Source organism: Gilbertella persicaria (assembly GCF_025201335.1).
Source record: "Gilbertella persicaria strain CBS 190.32 chromosome Unknown B0P05scaffold_78, whole genome shotgun sequence".
Classification (NCBI taxonomy): domain Eukaryota; kingdom Fungi; phylum Mucoromycota; class Mucoromycetes; order Mucorales; family Choanephoraceae; genus Gilbertella; species Gilbertella persicaria.
Window position 1 is genome coordinate 1 of NW_026252039.1, and position 14358 is coordinate 14358.

At 36.4% G+C, this 14358-nt stretch overlaps 10 protein-coding genes across 10 annotated transcripts; 4 read left to right on the forward strand and 6 right to left on the reverse strand.

The window, feature by feature from the left end:
- Positions 1-204: 204 nt before the first annotated feature.
- B0P05DRAFT_564939 (CobW/HypB/UreG, nucleotide-binding domain-containing protein) lies at positions 205-1511 on the reverse strand. The gene is made up of 5 exons (XM_051580899.1): positions 1403-1511; positions 1261-1350; positions 1105-1215; positions 1008-1061; positions 205-959 (listed from the first exon to the last, which is right to left on the reverse strand). The coding sequence occupies exons 1-5, from the start codon at positions 1458-1460 to the stop codon at positions 262-264; spliced, it is 1011 nt and encodes a 336-aa protein (XP_051429388.1). The 5' UTR covers positions 1461-1511; the 3' UTR covers positions 205-261.
- A 44-nt stretch (positions 1512-1555) lies between these two features.
- B0P05DRAFT_592419 (glycogen synthase) lies at positions 1556-3921 on the reverse strand (the record flags this gene model as incomplete). The annotated part of the gene is made up of 5 exons (XM_051582987.1): positions 1556-2673; positions 2772-2990; positions 3038-3377; positions 3423-3808; positions 3855-3921. The coding sequence occupies 5 exons, from the start codon at positions 3919-3921 to the stop codon at positions 1556-1558; spliced, it is 2130 nt and encodes a 709-aa protein (XP_051429389.1).
- A 466-nt stretch (positions 3922-4387) lies between these two features.
- On the forward strand, positions 4388-5936 carry B0P05DRAFT_564951 (uncharacterized protein). Its single transcript, XM_051580900.1, has 7 exons — positions 4388-4435; positions 4491-4539; positions 4584-4664; positions 4711-4728; positions 4772-5258; positions 5304-5607; positions 5649-5936. Exons 1-7 carry the CDS (start codon positions 4406-4408, stop codon positions 5889-5891), a joined length of 1212 nt encoding a protein of 403 aa, XP_051429390.1. The 5' UTR covers positions 4388-4405; the 3' UTR covers positions 5892-5936.
- B0P05DRAFT_519558 (copper fist DNA binding domain-containing protein) lies at positions 5873-6306 on the reverse strand. Its single transcript, XM_051575742.1, has 3 exons — positions 6232-6306; positions 6175-6185; positions 5873-6124 (listed from the first exon to the last, which is right to left on the reverse strand). Exons 1-3 carry the CDS (start codon positions 6266-6268, stop codon positions 5921-5923), a joined length of 252 nt encoding a protein of 83 aa, XP_051429391.1. The 5' UTR covers positions 6269-6306; the 3' UTR covers positions 5873-5920.
- A 599-nt stretch (positions 6307-6905) lies between these two features.
- Positions 6906-7304, reverse strand: B0P05DRAFT_564960 (uncharacterized protein; the record flags this gene model as incomplete). The annotated part of the gene is made up of 1 exon (XM_051580901.1): positions 6906-7304. A coding segment is annotated over exon 1 (166 nt), but the record flags the coding sequence as incomplete, so codon positions are not given.
- On the reverse strand, positions 7259-8672 carry B0P05DRAFT_576127 (uncharacterized protein; the record flags this gene model as incomplete). Its single annotated transcript, XM_051581683.1, has 4 exons — positions 7259-7629; positions 7665-7912; positions 7976-8433; positions 8490-8672. The coding sequence occupies 4 exons, from the start codon at positions 8670-8672 to the stop codon at positions 7259-7261; spliced, it is 1260 nt and encodes a 419-aa protein (XP_051429393.1).
- A 1171-nt stretch (positions 8673-9843) lies between these two features.
- Positions 9844-10508, forward strand: B0P05DRAFT_564966 (uncharacterized protein). The gene is made up of 2 exons (XM_051580902.1): positions 9844-10354; positions 10384-10508. The coding sequence occupies exons 1-2, from the start codon at positions 10115-10117 to the stop codon at positions 10402-10404; spliced, it is 261 nt and encodes an 86-aa protein (XP_051429394.1). The 5' UTR covers positions 9844-10114; the 3' UTR covers positions 10405-10508.
- B0P05DRAFT_564969 (uncharacterized protein) lies at positions 10502-12177 on the forward strand. Its single transcript, XM_051580903.1, has 5 exons — positions 10502-10553; positions 10649-10893; positions 10936-11409; positions 11442-11794; positions 11855-12177. The coding sequence occupies exons 1-5, from the start codon at positions 10513-10515 to the stop codon at positions 12113-12115; spliced, it is 1374 nt and encodes a 457-aa protein (XP_051429395.1). The 5' UTR covers positions 10502-10512; the 3' UTR covers positions 12116-12177.
- On the reverse strand, positions 12131-13587 carry B0P05DRAFT_564970 (ArgJ family protein). Its single transcript, XM_051580904.1, has 2 exons — positions 12609-13587; positions 12131-12562 (listed from the first exon to the last, which is right to left on the reverse strand). The coding sequence occupies exons 1-2, from the start codon at positions 13551-13553 to the stop codon at positions 12194-12196; spliced, it is 1314 nt and encodes a 437-aa protein (XP_051429396.1). The 5' UTR covers positions 13554-13587; the 3' UTR covers positions 12131-12193.
- Positions 13588-13594: 7 nt separating this feature from the next.
- B0P05DRAFT_564972 (uncharacterized protein) lies at positions 13595-14327 on the forward strand. The gene has a single exon (XM_051580905.1). It carries the CDS (start codon positions 13799-13801, stop codon positions 14246-14248), a length of 450 nt encoding a protein of 149 aa, XP_051429397.1. The 5' UTR covers positions 13595-13798; the 3' UTR covers positions 14249-14327.
- Positions 14328-14358: the final 31 nt, after the last annotated feature.

Sequence of the window (14358 nt, forward strand, 5' to 3'; positions counted from 1 at the left end):
TTAAACATGCTACGAACTACTGTGTGTTACCAATTGAATGACTCGATTTTTCTACAGTAAAGATCTTCAATCGTACAGTCTCATTTGTATGATTTGATCAAGTAAAAATGGGCCTTTTATGCTTAGTTTTGAACTAGCATCAATCCCAAACATTTGATTTCTAGCACCAATAAGGAGCATGTTTGAATCATTGAAACATGATAATAAATTTTAGCCAAAGGCAGAACACAACCTTCTATATGTTTTTATTCTACAAATAATCTAATGACGGTGTGCAGGCGTCAATTTGATGTCACCTTGTCCACCATGAAGTAAAATCTTTACTTTTTCTGTATACATTCTAAGATCTTGACCCATCACAGTAATTTTGATTTGAACATCTTTTGTGTTTTCCAGAGTATCTTCATTTTCAACAGGTGTTAAGGTCCAGCGACCAAAAGCGTGATTCACAATAGACAATGGAGCATCTTGCAGACGAATAAACCCTTTGATACGATAGATGTCTTCCTTGGGCATCGATTTCAAAAAGTCCTCGAATGCTGCTAAAGACAATCTCTGATCATTTACAGACTGCAAAATCTGAATGAGATCAACTTCGTTTTCTTGATGATGAGGGTCAAAAACAGATTCCTCTAACGTTTTGTGCTTATCATAACCCACTTTAAATAACTGTGTATCGAGTCCAAACACAAGATCAGGCGAAACGCCATTCTTGTCACACTTGACCTTGGGTGTGTCTGTATTGAGCACATTGACATGGTCAAGTACGTCGTCCAATTGACGTTCATTGACCAATTCATGCTTGTTGAGCAAGATCACATCAGTATATTGTGCTTGTAATTTAGCAGTATAGCTTGTATCCTCATAACCTTTAAAGTTTTCACAATCAACTACGGTAATAATTGAGTCTAGAACAAAACCATCGTCTGCCATTTCTCTGATTTGCCAAGCGATAGGTGCTTATCAGATGGATCTTTAGTCAACAGCTGATAATTTTTTTTTCTTACCAGGAAAAGCTGAACCGCTGGTTTCGATAATGATTCTATCAGGATTGTATTGATCTTGTTGATTATTAGTCAAATGATAGATGTCTATTTTGTTTACCTCTTAATTCTTGAAGAGCTAGTTTCATTTGTCCAACCAAGACACAACACATACAACCATTGACCATTTCTTGCACACCTACGTTGGTTTCTTTTGCCAACTGACTATCGACTTACAACATGATAAATCAACAAAATCAATATCAAAATATAATACCAGCAATATCTCCAAATTCATTCTTTAATAAACACACTTTGTAGTCTTTAGGAACACGGTTGAGCAAGTTCAAGATCTGGGTTGTTTTACCTGACAAAGTAGTTTAGACGAGTAACTTTTATAAACTCAACTTTCACTTTACCACTTCCCAAGAAACCAGTAAAGACAGTAACAGGCAAAGGTTTAACAGCTACAGGCATAATAATAATAATAGTAATAATAAAAAGAAAGAGAAAAAATGCTTTATTAGGATGAAGGATGCTGAATTAAAAAAGTTTTTTTTTCCTTTTATATCTTAGTGATGTCTTTGTTGTTTTTCTTCCAAAGTAAGCTTGTTCAATGTCATAATATCACCTTCTCTTAATAATTCTTCTTCTCTTGAAGCACCGTCTCCTTTTTTATGAAGTGCAGGGAATTCCTTTTTGGGTAAGGGTATCAACAATTCTTGTTGTTGTTCTTCTTCTTCTTCCTCATCATCATCATTGAAGTATCCATTGACTAAGCTACGAATACGAGGACTGGCAGGTGCAGATAATGGCTTGGGGATCTTCTTGACAGTCGTATCCATATCAAATTGATCATCGTCGTCCACAAATGAGTCTGGATAGACACGACGTAAAGCCAATTGACGTGCCTTGATGTATTCGAGACCCATACGCTTCCAGTCTAAGAGATCCGATAGACGTTCTGTACGGTTACGTTGATTGATACGTTGACGACGCGTCTTTTGGCAGAACCGAAACATTTGTTCGCAGAGTTGTTGAATAGACTCTTCCACAGATTTAAGTCGTCGATCAACAATATAGATACCATAGTCTTCACAGTTTTCAATGTTTTCATCCATAAAGCACCCAAAACCAGACAAATTAGTTGTGATAGAAGGTACACCCATCACAGTACATTCAGCAGGTGTGTAGCCCCAGGGTTCATAGTAAGAAGGAAAAACACCCAAGTGACAGCCACGTACAAAGTCTTCATAATCAAGACCCAATAAAGGATTATTGGCATTCAAGAACTCAGGATGGAAAATAACCTTGACTCGATCGTCGCCCTTGTTGTATAACTGAAGTCTTCTGAGTTGATTGATAATGGGATCCATACCATCGTCTACCATGTTATGAGTCACAATAGGAGGCAAACTATGGTTCTTGAGTGCAAACACACGACGCTTCAACAACACTTTGTCTTCATCATGTAAGAATTCTGCAGGGTCCACTTCTTCTCCCCTTAAAGCACTTTCGTAGATACGTTTACCAATACGACTTTGAATTTCATTGACTGTTTCTCTCAATTGCTTCGTAACAGCTTGTCCCTTAAGAGCTTCCACATTGAAAGAATGAGTAGCAGCAGGCATGACAATAAAAGCAACGACAGTCGTGTTGGACTTGGCAGCCCTTAAACGATCATTCAAACCTAGACAAATGAGCATCAAAAAAAAAAAAAAAAAAAAAAAAAAAAAAAAAAAAAAAAAAAAAAAAAAAAAAAAAAAAAAAACAAGAACCATTACTTACGTCCAAGTGATTCAACGAACATGTCCACACCCTTATTACGGAATTCATATCGACCAGCAGTAAAAAAATAGACAGTGTTGTTTAAATCAAAGTCATAATGACCATAAAAGTGTCCTCGAACGAAATCATTGATCTTTTCCTTGTTAAGTGCATGCTTGTTTTGAAATTCATGAACCGCTTGAAATTTAACGACATTAAGACCATTCGGCAGGACACCGTCTATAGCAATGTATGTTTAGGAAACATTTAAAACAAACGAACCTTACCTGGTTTACGCTTCAACAAGTGTTCACTTTCATAAGCCGTGATATGACTCACTGTCGTAAACACATCCGAACAGTGAGCTGCACCGCGCTCAATACAATAGCGATGATAAATACCACGCTTCCCAGCTTCTTGATCCACATCGAAATCACGCAAATTGTTATAAAAGTCAACTGAACCAGCGCAGAGATAACGACCTAGCAAAGTAGCATGTGTTGTAAAGATTGTGGCCACATCTATCTTTCTCTGCTTGATCAAAGGGATAGGAACACCGGCTTGCCATTCATGGAAATGACCAATGATGGCAGGACTAGGGTTAGCTTGGTTGGATTGATCCTTGTACTACACAACCTATTAGGCTAAACAGACATCTTTTTCTTTGTTTACCTTTTGGGCTACTTGTTCAAGAAACCAAGCGACAATGTAGCCAAACAAGATAGCCTCGTTTGTCTCTTGGTCATTAGGGGGACTAGGAATGCCAGCAGAACGCCAAAGGTCACCTTTCCATTCATCCAGTTTGTGACCCATACTGCCTGTATCAAACAACAAGACATAAGGAGAGCCTTCTACTAACCATCGACCGAATAGATAGCGCACACCTTGATTTGACATTGCTTCCAATGTTTCCCGGATTATACCAGCAGGTGGCTCGAGAGCTTCTACTTCCATCGGAGCTGTCTTGTAAGAAAGTGGGCCAATTAAGCAATAACGGTCGCCAAATTCACGCACAGTAACAGGCACTTTTGTCTTGATGACAGTATAAATACCACCCACTTTAAACTGATAAATATACACATAAACGCGTGTATTTCTTATTACCTTTATTGGCTACTTCCCAAGCACATTCAAACAAGATTGGATTATAGACATCTTTCTGCACAGACATTTCTATTAGTTTAAAGAAAAAGAAAAGAAGAGAAAAGAAAAGGAATAAAGCGAGATAACTTTATAAGCAAGTTTTTTTTCCCAACGTACATTGCATAGCTTGATTGGGGTTAACTGATTTTTTAAGTGTGTAACATTTCTCACGAGCAACATAATAATTTTATACTGTTTAGATCATGATAAATAAACGACATCATATTAAAATAGAATAAAAAGACAGATCTAGTCGATACTTCTTAATTGTTTTTTAAGGTTCTACAGCTTGGAAAAAACTTGGAAAATCTGGATTGATACGAATCTTTGGAAAGAGCGCGCATTGTATTACCATTTATTTTTTATGGACAATGTGTTTTTGATCCGATTTTCTGAATAAGCATGCAGCCAATCAAATTCAATGTCGGACTAATGACAGTCACCTCCTTATTCTAAAAAAAAAAGCCTTTTTTTTTACTTTTTTTTTTTTGCTTGCTTTGTTGATTGATATCATGGACTCTGAAAAGTGGGAATTATTAAAAGTAAAGAAAACACTCTATAAAAGGCTCGGTTCTTATTCATTTACTTTCTATCTAGAACGAAATTCACAACAAGTGTGTGACCTATGACTATATAGACGCGGCTGGTAAGCTATTTTGCTTTATTTTTGAAGACTAAGTTTGTATGTAGATAGTACACTTGCTGAATTCATTGTCAATCTTGTTCAAGTTGGAAAGAATGCTGTTGAAGTGAATAATGAACTCGGTCAATGTAAGTCATTCAATAAAAGAGACATGTTGCTTACTTCTATTGTTAGTGGTTGGATCAGATTATGGTAATGAACAGAGACTATACAACCAGTAGACTAATGATTGTAGATCCCAATGTGACGCAATGGATCTTTGCTCGTAAACACGAGTTAGAAAGTGCTTTGCCCGCCGCGCATCAACAACAACAACAACAACAAGAAGAACCTATGGAAACCCATGATCCAAAGCCCAAGAACAGAATTTTCAGTAGAGCACTTGGTCATGCACTAAATAACAATACCAGCAACTCAGATCGACCTCGTCTTACTTCTTCGGGTTCACCTCATCGCCTTGATCGCTCTCGTAGTCGTTCCCGTTCACCTGTCCGTCATTCAACGCGTTATGAACGTGACTCTTCTCGTCATGATCGTCGCCACGATCATCGTGAATCGCGCCAAGAAGATAGACCTAGTGTTTTTGATCGTCTAGGTACTTCAAAGCCTATTCCCAAGCCTTCCCCTGTTACAGAAGAGACAAAGAAAGAACGCTGTAAATATTGGCCAACATGTAAGAATGGTAAAGAATGTCCTTACTTTCATCCTAGTAAGGTGTGTCGGTAAGTAACACAAAGTTAAAGTAGCCATCATCTCATGGAGTCTAGTGATTTTCCCAATTGTCCCAAAAAGGCCAATGAATGTATGTTTATTCACCCTGAAACAAGCCAACCACCATTACCTGTGATGACCAAATTACCTATTCCTTGTAAATTTTTCCCTTATTGTAACAACCCTGTTTGTCCATACATGCATCCAACACCTCAACAACAACAAGCGTTTTTTATGCAGACACAGCCTTCGTTTACACCACAGCGTGTGCAAGTGCCTTGTAAGAATGGCGATGCATGTACTCGACCAGACTGCCATTTTATTCATCCTAGAGACCCTAACCCATTATCTGATGTGATTGTAAGTAGAGAGTTGAAAACAAGAGATACTCATAAACTTAGTGTAAATTTGATGGAGCATGTACTAGACCCAATTGTTTTTATAAGCACACAAAAGAAAACAAAAACAAGGTGCTTATCAATAAGCCTGAAAACACAAGTAGTCGACATTTCTCTGTGCCTGAAGATCAAGTCAATGAACGTATTCCTGTTGGTCAAAGTGCTGATGTCATCCAGCAAGAACAACAACAACAACAACAAGTGATGGATGTAGATCGTGATGTTGTCATGGATGCTACATCATAAAAAGTGAGGCTTTTTCTTTTTTTTTTTTTTTAATTATTAAAAAAGGGTATTAAAAGTGCTTCAATCGACATGATATAAGGTGCATTTCTCTTGTTTGAACAGTGACATTTTTGATGAATTTGCCTTACTTTGCGTAATTCTCGGCATGCTTCGCATTGACTCACAGGTCTGCCTTTTCTTCTGACTACCATTAAGTGTCTTTCTGTATGTTCACAGCGTGAAGATCGATGTCCCTAACAGCCTACTGAATACGTTGAATTGACAATTGTATTTTCTTGCTTACCTTGATACATTCTAAAAAAGCAGATTAGTTTTTATCGTTTTATTCTTTTTAACATACTTTGACAAGCGTATTTAATATTGTTAATGATGATCATTTTTAAAGACAAAACAGAAGAAAACAAGAGTTCTTTAAATAGCAAAAAATAAATAAATAAAATAACTCAATATCAACAACAACAAAACGAGGCAGTTTTGCGATTTGAGAGAAATAAAAAGCGTTAATTCACTCAATAACACTGTCAATCAAAGATCGACTTGTTTGAGTCAATTTTGCTTTATTTGAGTAGAAAAAGAAATAAAGCGCGCAAATGCTATTTTTTTTTATATTCTATATATGAGAAATACAAGCAATGTTCTATGCATCCATACGTGAATTTAGTTGACTCAGTTCCAAAAAAAAAGAGAGTGAAATCCTGTTTACAGTATTTCTACTTTGAATTCAGACGATGTTAGTTTTTTTCTGGACAAATCAAAATTAATTTCCAGATGTTTTTCTTACCTATTTTGGACGAAATAAAAATGGAAATTAAACAGAAAGAGAAGAATTATTAGAGAAGGTACAATAGTATGTTAGATGATTTTACCTATAACAATCTTAATTCCCAAAGGAAATACCGTGTTCATTACGGCGATTACTGCCTTTCTTTTTAATTTCTCTTGAATCGTTCTGGACGGCCTTCACCCTTCCAAATTGACTTAGCAATGTTCATCATATTCAAACTAGCGTTGATGTCACGCTGCTATAATGTTCTGCATGTCTTGCAAACGAGAACACTATTACCGCGGGCACCACTTAAACCACCCAAAATCCTACTTTCACATTTGGAACATATTTGGGATGTCAAATATTCATCAATGTCCACAACGAGTAAGTCACCAGTCCTCTCTCTCTTCTTTTCAACGTTCTGTATAGAAGACCAGTGACACCAGTCCGGACCGTTTTCATCTTCACATGGTTCTTCCCAAACATGCTACTACCAGATGCTATCAGTGGTACCTTCTGTTTGTACTGAAAGAAATTGCCTTCTCTAAGTACCATAAACTTATGAGTATAAAAATTATCGTAGCCATGCCCAAGTAGCTTTTTACCTTGTTTCTGTTGTTTTCGGTGCCATTTTTCTCTTTCCTTTATACTTCTTTCCGGACTTATTCCCCTTCTTCTTCCGCTTCCCTTTGTTCTTTGCTCTTTTTCGTTTGTTTCCTCTTGACTTCTTGTTGTATTTCTTGGTACCATCCAAAAACGTTTTCACCATTTGCTCCGGTGCTCGTTGGCGAACCTGGTATAAGAAAAAGGTTTCTTTTGCAGTTTCTTGATTGTAAAAACTGAAAATACGACCAATGTTTTTGAGCATATAAATGGCATACTCCATATACAGTGATTCATTGGCAGTCTTATTGGTGAGTATATTTCTTGCTCTGCTGAGAATTTTGTAGAGCCTGTCAAGTGGTAACATTCCTTGATAGAATATTGTCTGAAGTCGTTAATATTACCACTTGAACCAGCAAATGCAGTGAGAACCCTTTTTCTTCCTGGATCTACGGCTATTGGTAAATAGTGGCTGTCAACTTCATGCTGCTCAAAATCATCCAAGATCAGATCAACTTGATTGATTTGCTTGGTTAAACGTTTTCCTCTGATTGTTCGTTTGTTAAAAACGAAATTAACAGAAAAACCGTCTGATTTGATCAGGTTACCAAAGAGCCTCTTATTTGATCCAGTGAGTAATAAAGATTCAATCCTAATAATAAATATATTTTGAATGATCATTATATAAAAACATTCTTTACTACTATGTACTTACGATTTAATTCTAAGCGGCTTAAAATCAAATACCTTGTAAAATAAATGCAGCTGATCATTATACCCTCTGGGGAGTGGTTGACCAGGAAGAAATGCTGCTAATGCATCGACCGAAATTATCACTGATCGCCAATGGCATGATGGTGAAGGGAATACATTGAACAGCCTTGGTAAAAGAAGTCTTCTAACGTCAAACGCTTTATGGGATTGATGTTCCCTTTCAAAGACAGCCAGTATATGAAACAACAGAGGAACAAAAAAGCCAGGGTTATCAGCTAATGATTTTATACTAACTCTAGCATCGAGTTTGTTTTTAAGTGGCAGGCATAGTTCATCGATTCTTCGTTTGATCATAGGGTCTTCAAGTGATTTCTGTTCAGGCCATACCGCTTCACCTTGGCATACATATTGATATCCATACTCTGTAACAATGTCATCGACGTCCTTCGGAGCCATGGACTATATGCATAATATTTAAGTATTTAGAGTAAATGGATGTGATTATTAGCTCTTACAACAAACATAATTTGAATTTGATATTGCAAAAATCTTCTCAATATATTTTCAATTCTTTCTACAACTGCATTCTCGTAGGCGGTTGCCAGCTTCTTGCAGGCTTCAGTAATGCACTGGCTAGCTCCCCCAAACAAATCTTCATTAAAAGTGGCATTAGGATTTCCAGCTTTGAAGTTATCCATTCTTGTAAAAAATTTTGTGGCAGAAGCTTGGTGTTTTTAGGTTCACTATTGTTCACCAGTTGACAAACAGGATACCAAAACTGTTGCCGAAAAATACCATCAGATACGGATTCATTTAAGGTTTTCGAAAGATACAAGTTCACAAAAAGTTTGGCTCTAAACACTATCTCTCTTATAGCGCTACAACACGAGGTTATTTTCTGCTTCAATATGTTTTGATATTCTTCCTTGACACAATTTTGAAAAGGTAATTTACGAGCGTAAACAGTGTAATTTGGCCCAAGATTCTAAAGCATAGTATTTGACTTACTCGTAATGTAAAATGAGCAGAGAGGTGAACGTGCAGAAGAGTGGCCAGAAAGTTCACACTTCTTGCATATTACCCCCTAGATTAACTTTAGCTTGATTCCTTTGACGTTTTGCTGCTCTTTTTATTTTTTTCAGTATTTCAGGCTGCTTTCTCTTTCTTTTTCTGGTACCAACTATTAGATAGGTTTAGTGACCAATATGGCCATATCAATTGAACACTTAATGATTATACCTTCGTGGCCAGTTTCTTGGAGCAGATGGAAAACTTAATTTTTCTTTAATGAGATGAATCTCGTTAAAAAAAAAACATTATAACAAACAAATCAATCTAACTATTGTTGATGATCTGGTATAAATGACTTTAAATAAAAAAAAGTATATTATCACAAATAAATCTTTTCTCATAACAAGAACATTTGTCATATATTATTATTATTATTATTATTATTATTATGCTAGCTAGTCATAGTTTGATAGCAATAAAACTGAGTTCATTCTAAACAATGATATAGCTGAATCAACATTTACACTCCTACGGAATAGAGTCATATAATCCAGGAACCAGTAAACAGATCTCATCTATGAATGATAAATAACTGTAAAGATGGTTCGCAAAGTATATTTTATTGAGAAAGCCAATACTCTTATTCCATCTAATATAACCTTCAGCTCATCAAGTCCTATCTCAAGTTACATCTAAGGACATAATCCAAATCATATATAAACCTAGAATATAAAAAATCTCTCTCAAACTTTTACCTTAATAAACATTTATAAACGGTCTCAAAGTACTTTCTACATGTCTCTTTATTTTTTTATAATTTCTATATTCAATCTTTTTATTTAAAAAGTCCGAAAAAACCACAATAACCAGTCATTTTGATATTGCTTCTCTAACAATTGATTTCCCTTTACAGATAAATGTCTAAATGTAAACTCTCATTCATCCAAAAAGCTAATTCTTTTTCTGTCTAATTTTCATTTTTATTTCGTCCAAAATAGGCAAGAAGAGCATCTGAAAATTAATTTTGATTCGTCCAGAAAAAAACTAGCATCGTCTGAATTGAAGTGTAAAAACAGTATTTAAGACTCTTTTTCTCTCTTTTTTTTTATATATATATACCTTTTATTTTATGGAATCACCACAAAAAGAAACTTTAACTTCATTATTTAAGAAATCAGACTTTTCTTTTATTCAAGAGTTCAACCAGATTGTGGATCTCTTATTAAACGGAAACAATGCTGATGCTGTTGGCAAGTCTGTGACTCAATTAGAAGAAAAGTTTGAACATGCAAAACAAGTGTTGGAATCACTTCCAGGTCTACAATACACAAAAGAACAACAAGAAAACATACTTGCAGAAGAAACGAAAGTACTCGAAAGAAAAAGAAACAACTAGAGTCTTACAAACAATGTCAATAAAATTCACAAGGCTATCATGCAAATGTCATCGTCCGGGCAAATATCCGGAAAATGACCTGTATTTATTTGTCCGAGGAATACTATGTCGATTGATTGTTTTTTTTCTCAATGCTTTTTTTTTTTTTTTTTTTTTGTGTGTGTGTGTGTGTGTGCTGCGATATTCAACGCTACTCTTTTCTTTTTCTTTATGTATTCACAACTTACTTGTATCTTAAAAAATCACTTATTTGCTCATATATAAAAGAAAAAGAATGTCAAAATTAAAATCAAAACCTACTACAAACGAATTACCAATGAAATACTCTAGTACAGAAGAAGAGGAAGAAGAAGAAGGCTCCATACAATGTATATGCGACGATATGAGTGATGATGGTTTTACTATTCAATGTGAAGACTGCGAAAAATGGCAGCATGCTGAGTGCGTGAAAATCAAAAAGACGAAAATACCAGACCATTACATTTGTTATCGCTGCATGAAAAAAAAATCCAGTAAGGAAATATAGATATGACATGGTTGACTTATCTACATAGAGCTTCAAAAGCCTGTTGGCACTCGTTTTGATGGTGACCATGACATCCTTTTACTAAATCAATTTACCTATACTAACAAGAGTGTCTTTAAAGAACGTATTGTGATGGACTTATTTAAAGAAATACATCGACAATGGATGGACCTCTATAAATCAAACACTTCAAAAGCCAGTCCGATCACATCCAATACGCATAAAGGACTAGACTCAATCACGGTTATGGAAAGTGATTTGTTATTACCCGTCATTCCTAAAGCTACTATCAAACCCATCCAAAAGGCCTTGCGTGGATCTTTTTTGCAAAGACAGAAAACCCATACTCAAAAGGGACTTTTTGCTGATATTCATATTCCAAAAAATCGGTATCTGATGGAAGTGACGGGTGAACTCATGCGAAAATCAGCTTATAAAAACAATCCTGCCAACAAGTATCAGTTATTGGGGACACCCTTGGCGCATGTCTTTTTTATCGTGCGTTGGATATCTGTATTGATGCTCGGTCCTTAGGCAATGACAGTCGGTACATTCGCCGTTCTTGTTCTCCAAATGCTGAGCTCAAGAGTATTATCTTACCTCATAACAGTCATGATCAAATGATTCATATGGGTATCTATACAAACGAACAAGTAGGACGTGGTGAAGAAATCACTCTGGGTTGGGACTGGAATACAAAAGTGATGATGTACCAAAAAAACAAGGACTTTTTTCGTCATGAGAGTTACCAAGTGGAAATTAAGCCAGAAGAAAGGGGTTCATTGAAAGAGATGATGGACTTGATCACGAAAGAGTTTGGTGACTGTGCTTGCGAGAACAAGGATGAATGTCTAATAGAGTATTTAAAGGATGAACTTAAGAAAGAGGTGGATACTTTGAAAGGCAAAAAACATAAACATCATCATCACTTAGATAGGACAAAAAAGAAAGCCAAGAAAGCCATTTTCTCTTCTGATGAAGACAACCAAAAGGCACCTGTACATTCAAATGCTTTTTCACCACCCAAGAAACGATGGCTTTTGCAATACACATCACACAAGAAATTATTGGCAGAACAAGACATGACAGATAAAAACAAGACCAGTAATGATTCAGCCATGGTCATGGTTGTCAAACCAATGTTAAAAAAGATCTCACTTCAAGAATACATGTCTCGTCAACGACAAAGTCAATCTATGCATGATTAAGAACATCTTGTAACATTACATGTAAATAAACTGCTTTTAATACACACACACATACACACACATACAATTTATCGCATCTTATGAACGATAATCAGCATTAATACTGACATATTCATGACTCAGATCACATGTCCAAAACTTGGTCTCGCTTGAGCCTAATCCAAGGTCAACTTGGATGTTCAAATCTTCCATCTTCAAAATCTCCAAAGCTCTTGCTTCGTCCACTTGTTCAGGTTCACCCTTGACCATCAATTGGAGGTCCTGGCTGCCATCAGCAGGAACAAAAGTAACACTGACTCGCTTAGGATCTACATCAATACCACTGTGACCAAGACTAGCACAAATTCTGCCCCAGTTAGCATCTTGCCCATACAAAGCAGATTTGACAAGCATAGAAGTCGAGATATGAGAAGCAGCTTGCTTAGCACTCTCAAACGATTCAGCACCCTATGATCTAATATGAATGACATTTCACTCTATCTATATTATCTACCTTGACATGAATCGTGACAAACTTGGTAGCACCTTCACCATCTCTCACGACCAACTGAGCCAATTCAGCAGCAAATGCAGTCAAACGATCTCTAAAGGCTTCATAATCAGGGCCTTCAGATTCAATACGGACCTTGGAAGCACCATTGGCCAAGACAGAGATGGTATCATTCGTACTCATATCGCCATCAACACTGATTGAATTGAAACTTCTGTCAACAGCGTACTTGAGTGCCTTTTGAAGCAAGTCAGGCTTGACATAAGCATCTGTGACCATGAACCCTAAAAGCGTGGCCATATTGGGATGAATCATGCCTGCACCTTTTGCAATACCAGCTATTCTAAATTTTTGTTCCTGTAAATCGAATTCACCTGAACGCAACTTGGGGAACGTGTCTGTGGTCATAAAGGCCTCAGCAGCATGCATCCAGCCCTCTTGATGTTGATCTGAGAGCTTGGTGAAGGCATCACGAATACCAGACTCGATTTTGTCCATAGGCAAGTTCTGGCCAATCACACCCGTAGACATGGTCAAGGCGCTGTTGGGTTGATGGACAAGCTCGTCCATTACAGAACGCATTTTCTTAGCATCCAGAATACCCTGAGCACCTGTCACTGCATTAGCACAGCCTGAGTTGGTCACGACAGCATAGAGTTGGTTGTTGTTTTGTTCCAAGGTTTCTTTGCTGACAAGCACAGGAGCTGCTTGGAATTTGTTGGTCGTAAACACAGCTGCACCAGAACAAGGTAAATCAGACACAACGAGTGCTATATCTTTGTTCTTGTTCTTCTTAATAAGAGCAGCCACACCACTGGCACGAAATCCAGAAGGATAAATACCAGAACTAGCAATCAAAGACTGTTTACGGGCACTGAGATGCTCATAGCTAGTAGAGTAAAAGCAACGTTGAGCATAAGTACGAGCAGCACCAGAAAGACGAAACATGATGAAAGAGTAATAAAAGAAAAAAAAAGAAGACACATAGAGAGATGTCAAAAGATAATCAAGTTTAATTACCGATAGTTTTTGAGTTTTCATGACTCATTTTTTTTTTTTCAAATGCAAATAATGAATACTTTCAATAATAAAGCATAAAAATAACTTTTAGAATACACTTGAACAATGAAATGAGTGTCTCTTTAGACATATAAATACCCAGTTTAAAAAGAACTTTTTCTATATGTATCCATATGCAATCTAGCAAAATATTCCTTCGTCACCTTTGTTTTGACTGTGAAGAAACGCTTTCTTCGCCTAGTGCTCTTATCAATCATCTCAAGAATCGTCATCAAATGTTTGTTAAACCCAGACCAAGTGGACTCAAGCGACCTAAAGAGAGAAATGTGAGTTATATAACCAAGAGTAAGGACATAGACCCAGAAACGATCATTAGGTATGCTTGTCCTTCCTGCTGGTTTGAATGTGAAGATAAAGAGACCCATCGACAACATATCATTGAAGAACACTTGAATGATTTTCCTACAGATGAAGAAGGTGAAGACCAGGAACAAAATCAAAAAAATAGCAAGAATGATAAATTTGATACCAAATCAATTCATGAAAGGGAAAATGAAATCTTGGCCATGTTGGATGATTTGGTCAACAACTTCAAGAGCCTTTTCTCAGCCAAAAGAAACTAGAATTTCATTGCTATCATCAATAAAAAAAAAGAGGAAAGAAAGGAGCTTATTCTTTGTTTGATCTAATGAAATACTTCTGCTAAAAGACCTTGTTCTGTCTGTTATTAAAA

What these genes read in the sequence shown, in the direction of transcription:
- B0P05DRAFT_564972 (XM_051580905.1), top strand. Translation starts at nt 13,799, where the DNA reads ATGCAATCTAGCAAAATATTCCTTCGTCACCTTTGTTTTGACTGTGAA.
- B0P05DRAFT_564951 (XM_051580900.1), top strand. Translation starts at nt 4,406, where the DNA reads ATGGACTCTGAAAAGTGGGAATTATTAAAA. An exon ending in TGACTATATAGACGCGGCTG is followed by an intron (nt 4,540 to 4,583) that starts GTAAGCTATTTT and finishes GTTTGTATGTAG; the next exon opens with ATAGTACACTTGCTGAATTC. An exon ending in CATCCTAGTAAGGTGTGTCG is followed by an intron (nt 5,259 to 5,303) that starts GTAAGTAACACA and finishes CATGGAGTCTAG; the next exon opens with TGATTTTCCCAATTGTCCCA.
- B0P05DRAFT_564939 (XM_051580899.1), bottom strand. Translation starts at nt 1,460, where the DNA reads ATGCCTGTAGCTGTTAAACCTTTGCCTGTTACTGTCTTTACTGGTTTC. An exon ending in TACTGGTTTCTTGGGAAGTG is followed by an intron (nt 1,351 to 1,402) that starts GTAAAGTGAAAG and finishes CTACTTTGTCAG; the next exon opens with GTAAAACAACCCAGATCTTG. An exon ending in TGAATTTGGAGATATTGCTG is followed by an intron (nt 1,216 to 1,260) that starts GTATTATATTTT and finishes TCATGTTGTAAG; the next exon opens with TCGATAGTCAGTTGGCAAAA.
- B0P05DRAFT_564970 (XM_051580904.1), bottom strand. Translation starts at nt 13,553, where the DNA reads ATGTTTCGTCTTTCTGGTGCTGCTCGTACTTATGCTCAACGTTGCTTT. An exon ending in TTGTCACGATTCATGTCAAG is followed by an intron (nt 12,563 to 12,608) that starts GTAGATAATATA and finishes ATTAGATCATAG; the next exon opens with GGTGCTGAATCGTTTGAGAG.
- B0P05DRAFT_564966 (XM_051580902.1), top strand. Translation starts at nt 10,115, where the DNA reads ATGGAATCACCACAAAAAGAAACTTTAACTTCATTATTTAAGAAATCA. An exon ending in TACTTGCAGAAGAAACGAAA is followed by an intron (nt 10,355 to 10,383) that starts GTACTCGAAAGA and finishes AAACAACTAGAG; the next exon opens with TCTTACAAACAATGTCAATA.
- B0P05DRAFT_564969 (XM_051580903.1), top strand. Translation starts at nt 10,513, where the DNA reads ATGCTTTTTTTTTTTTTTTTTTTTTGTGTGTGTGTGTGTGT. An exon ending in TTTTGTGTGTGTGTGTGTGT is followed by an intron (nt 10,554 to 10,648) that starts GTGCTGCGATAT and finishes CATATATAAAAG; the next exon opens with AAAAAGAATGTCAAAATTAA. An exon ending in GCATGTCTTTTTTATCGTGC is followed by an intron (nt 11,410 to 11,441) that starts GTTGGATATCTG and finishes CTCGGTCCTTAG; the next exon opens with GCAATGACAGTCGGTACATT.
- B0P05DRAFT_519558 (XM_051575742.1), bottom strand. Translation starts at nt 6,268, where the DNA reads ATGATCATCATTAACAATATTAAATACGCTTGTCAAA.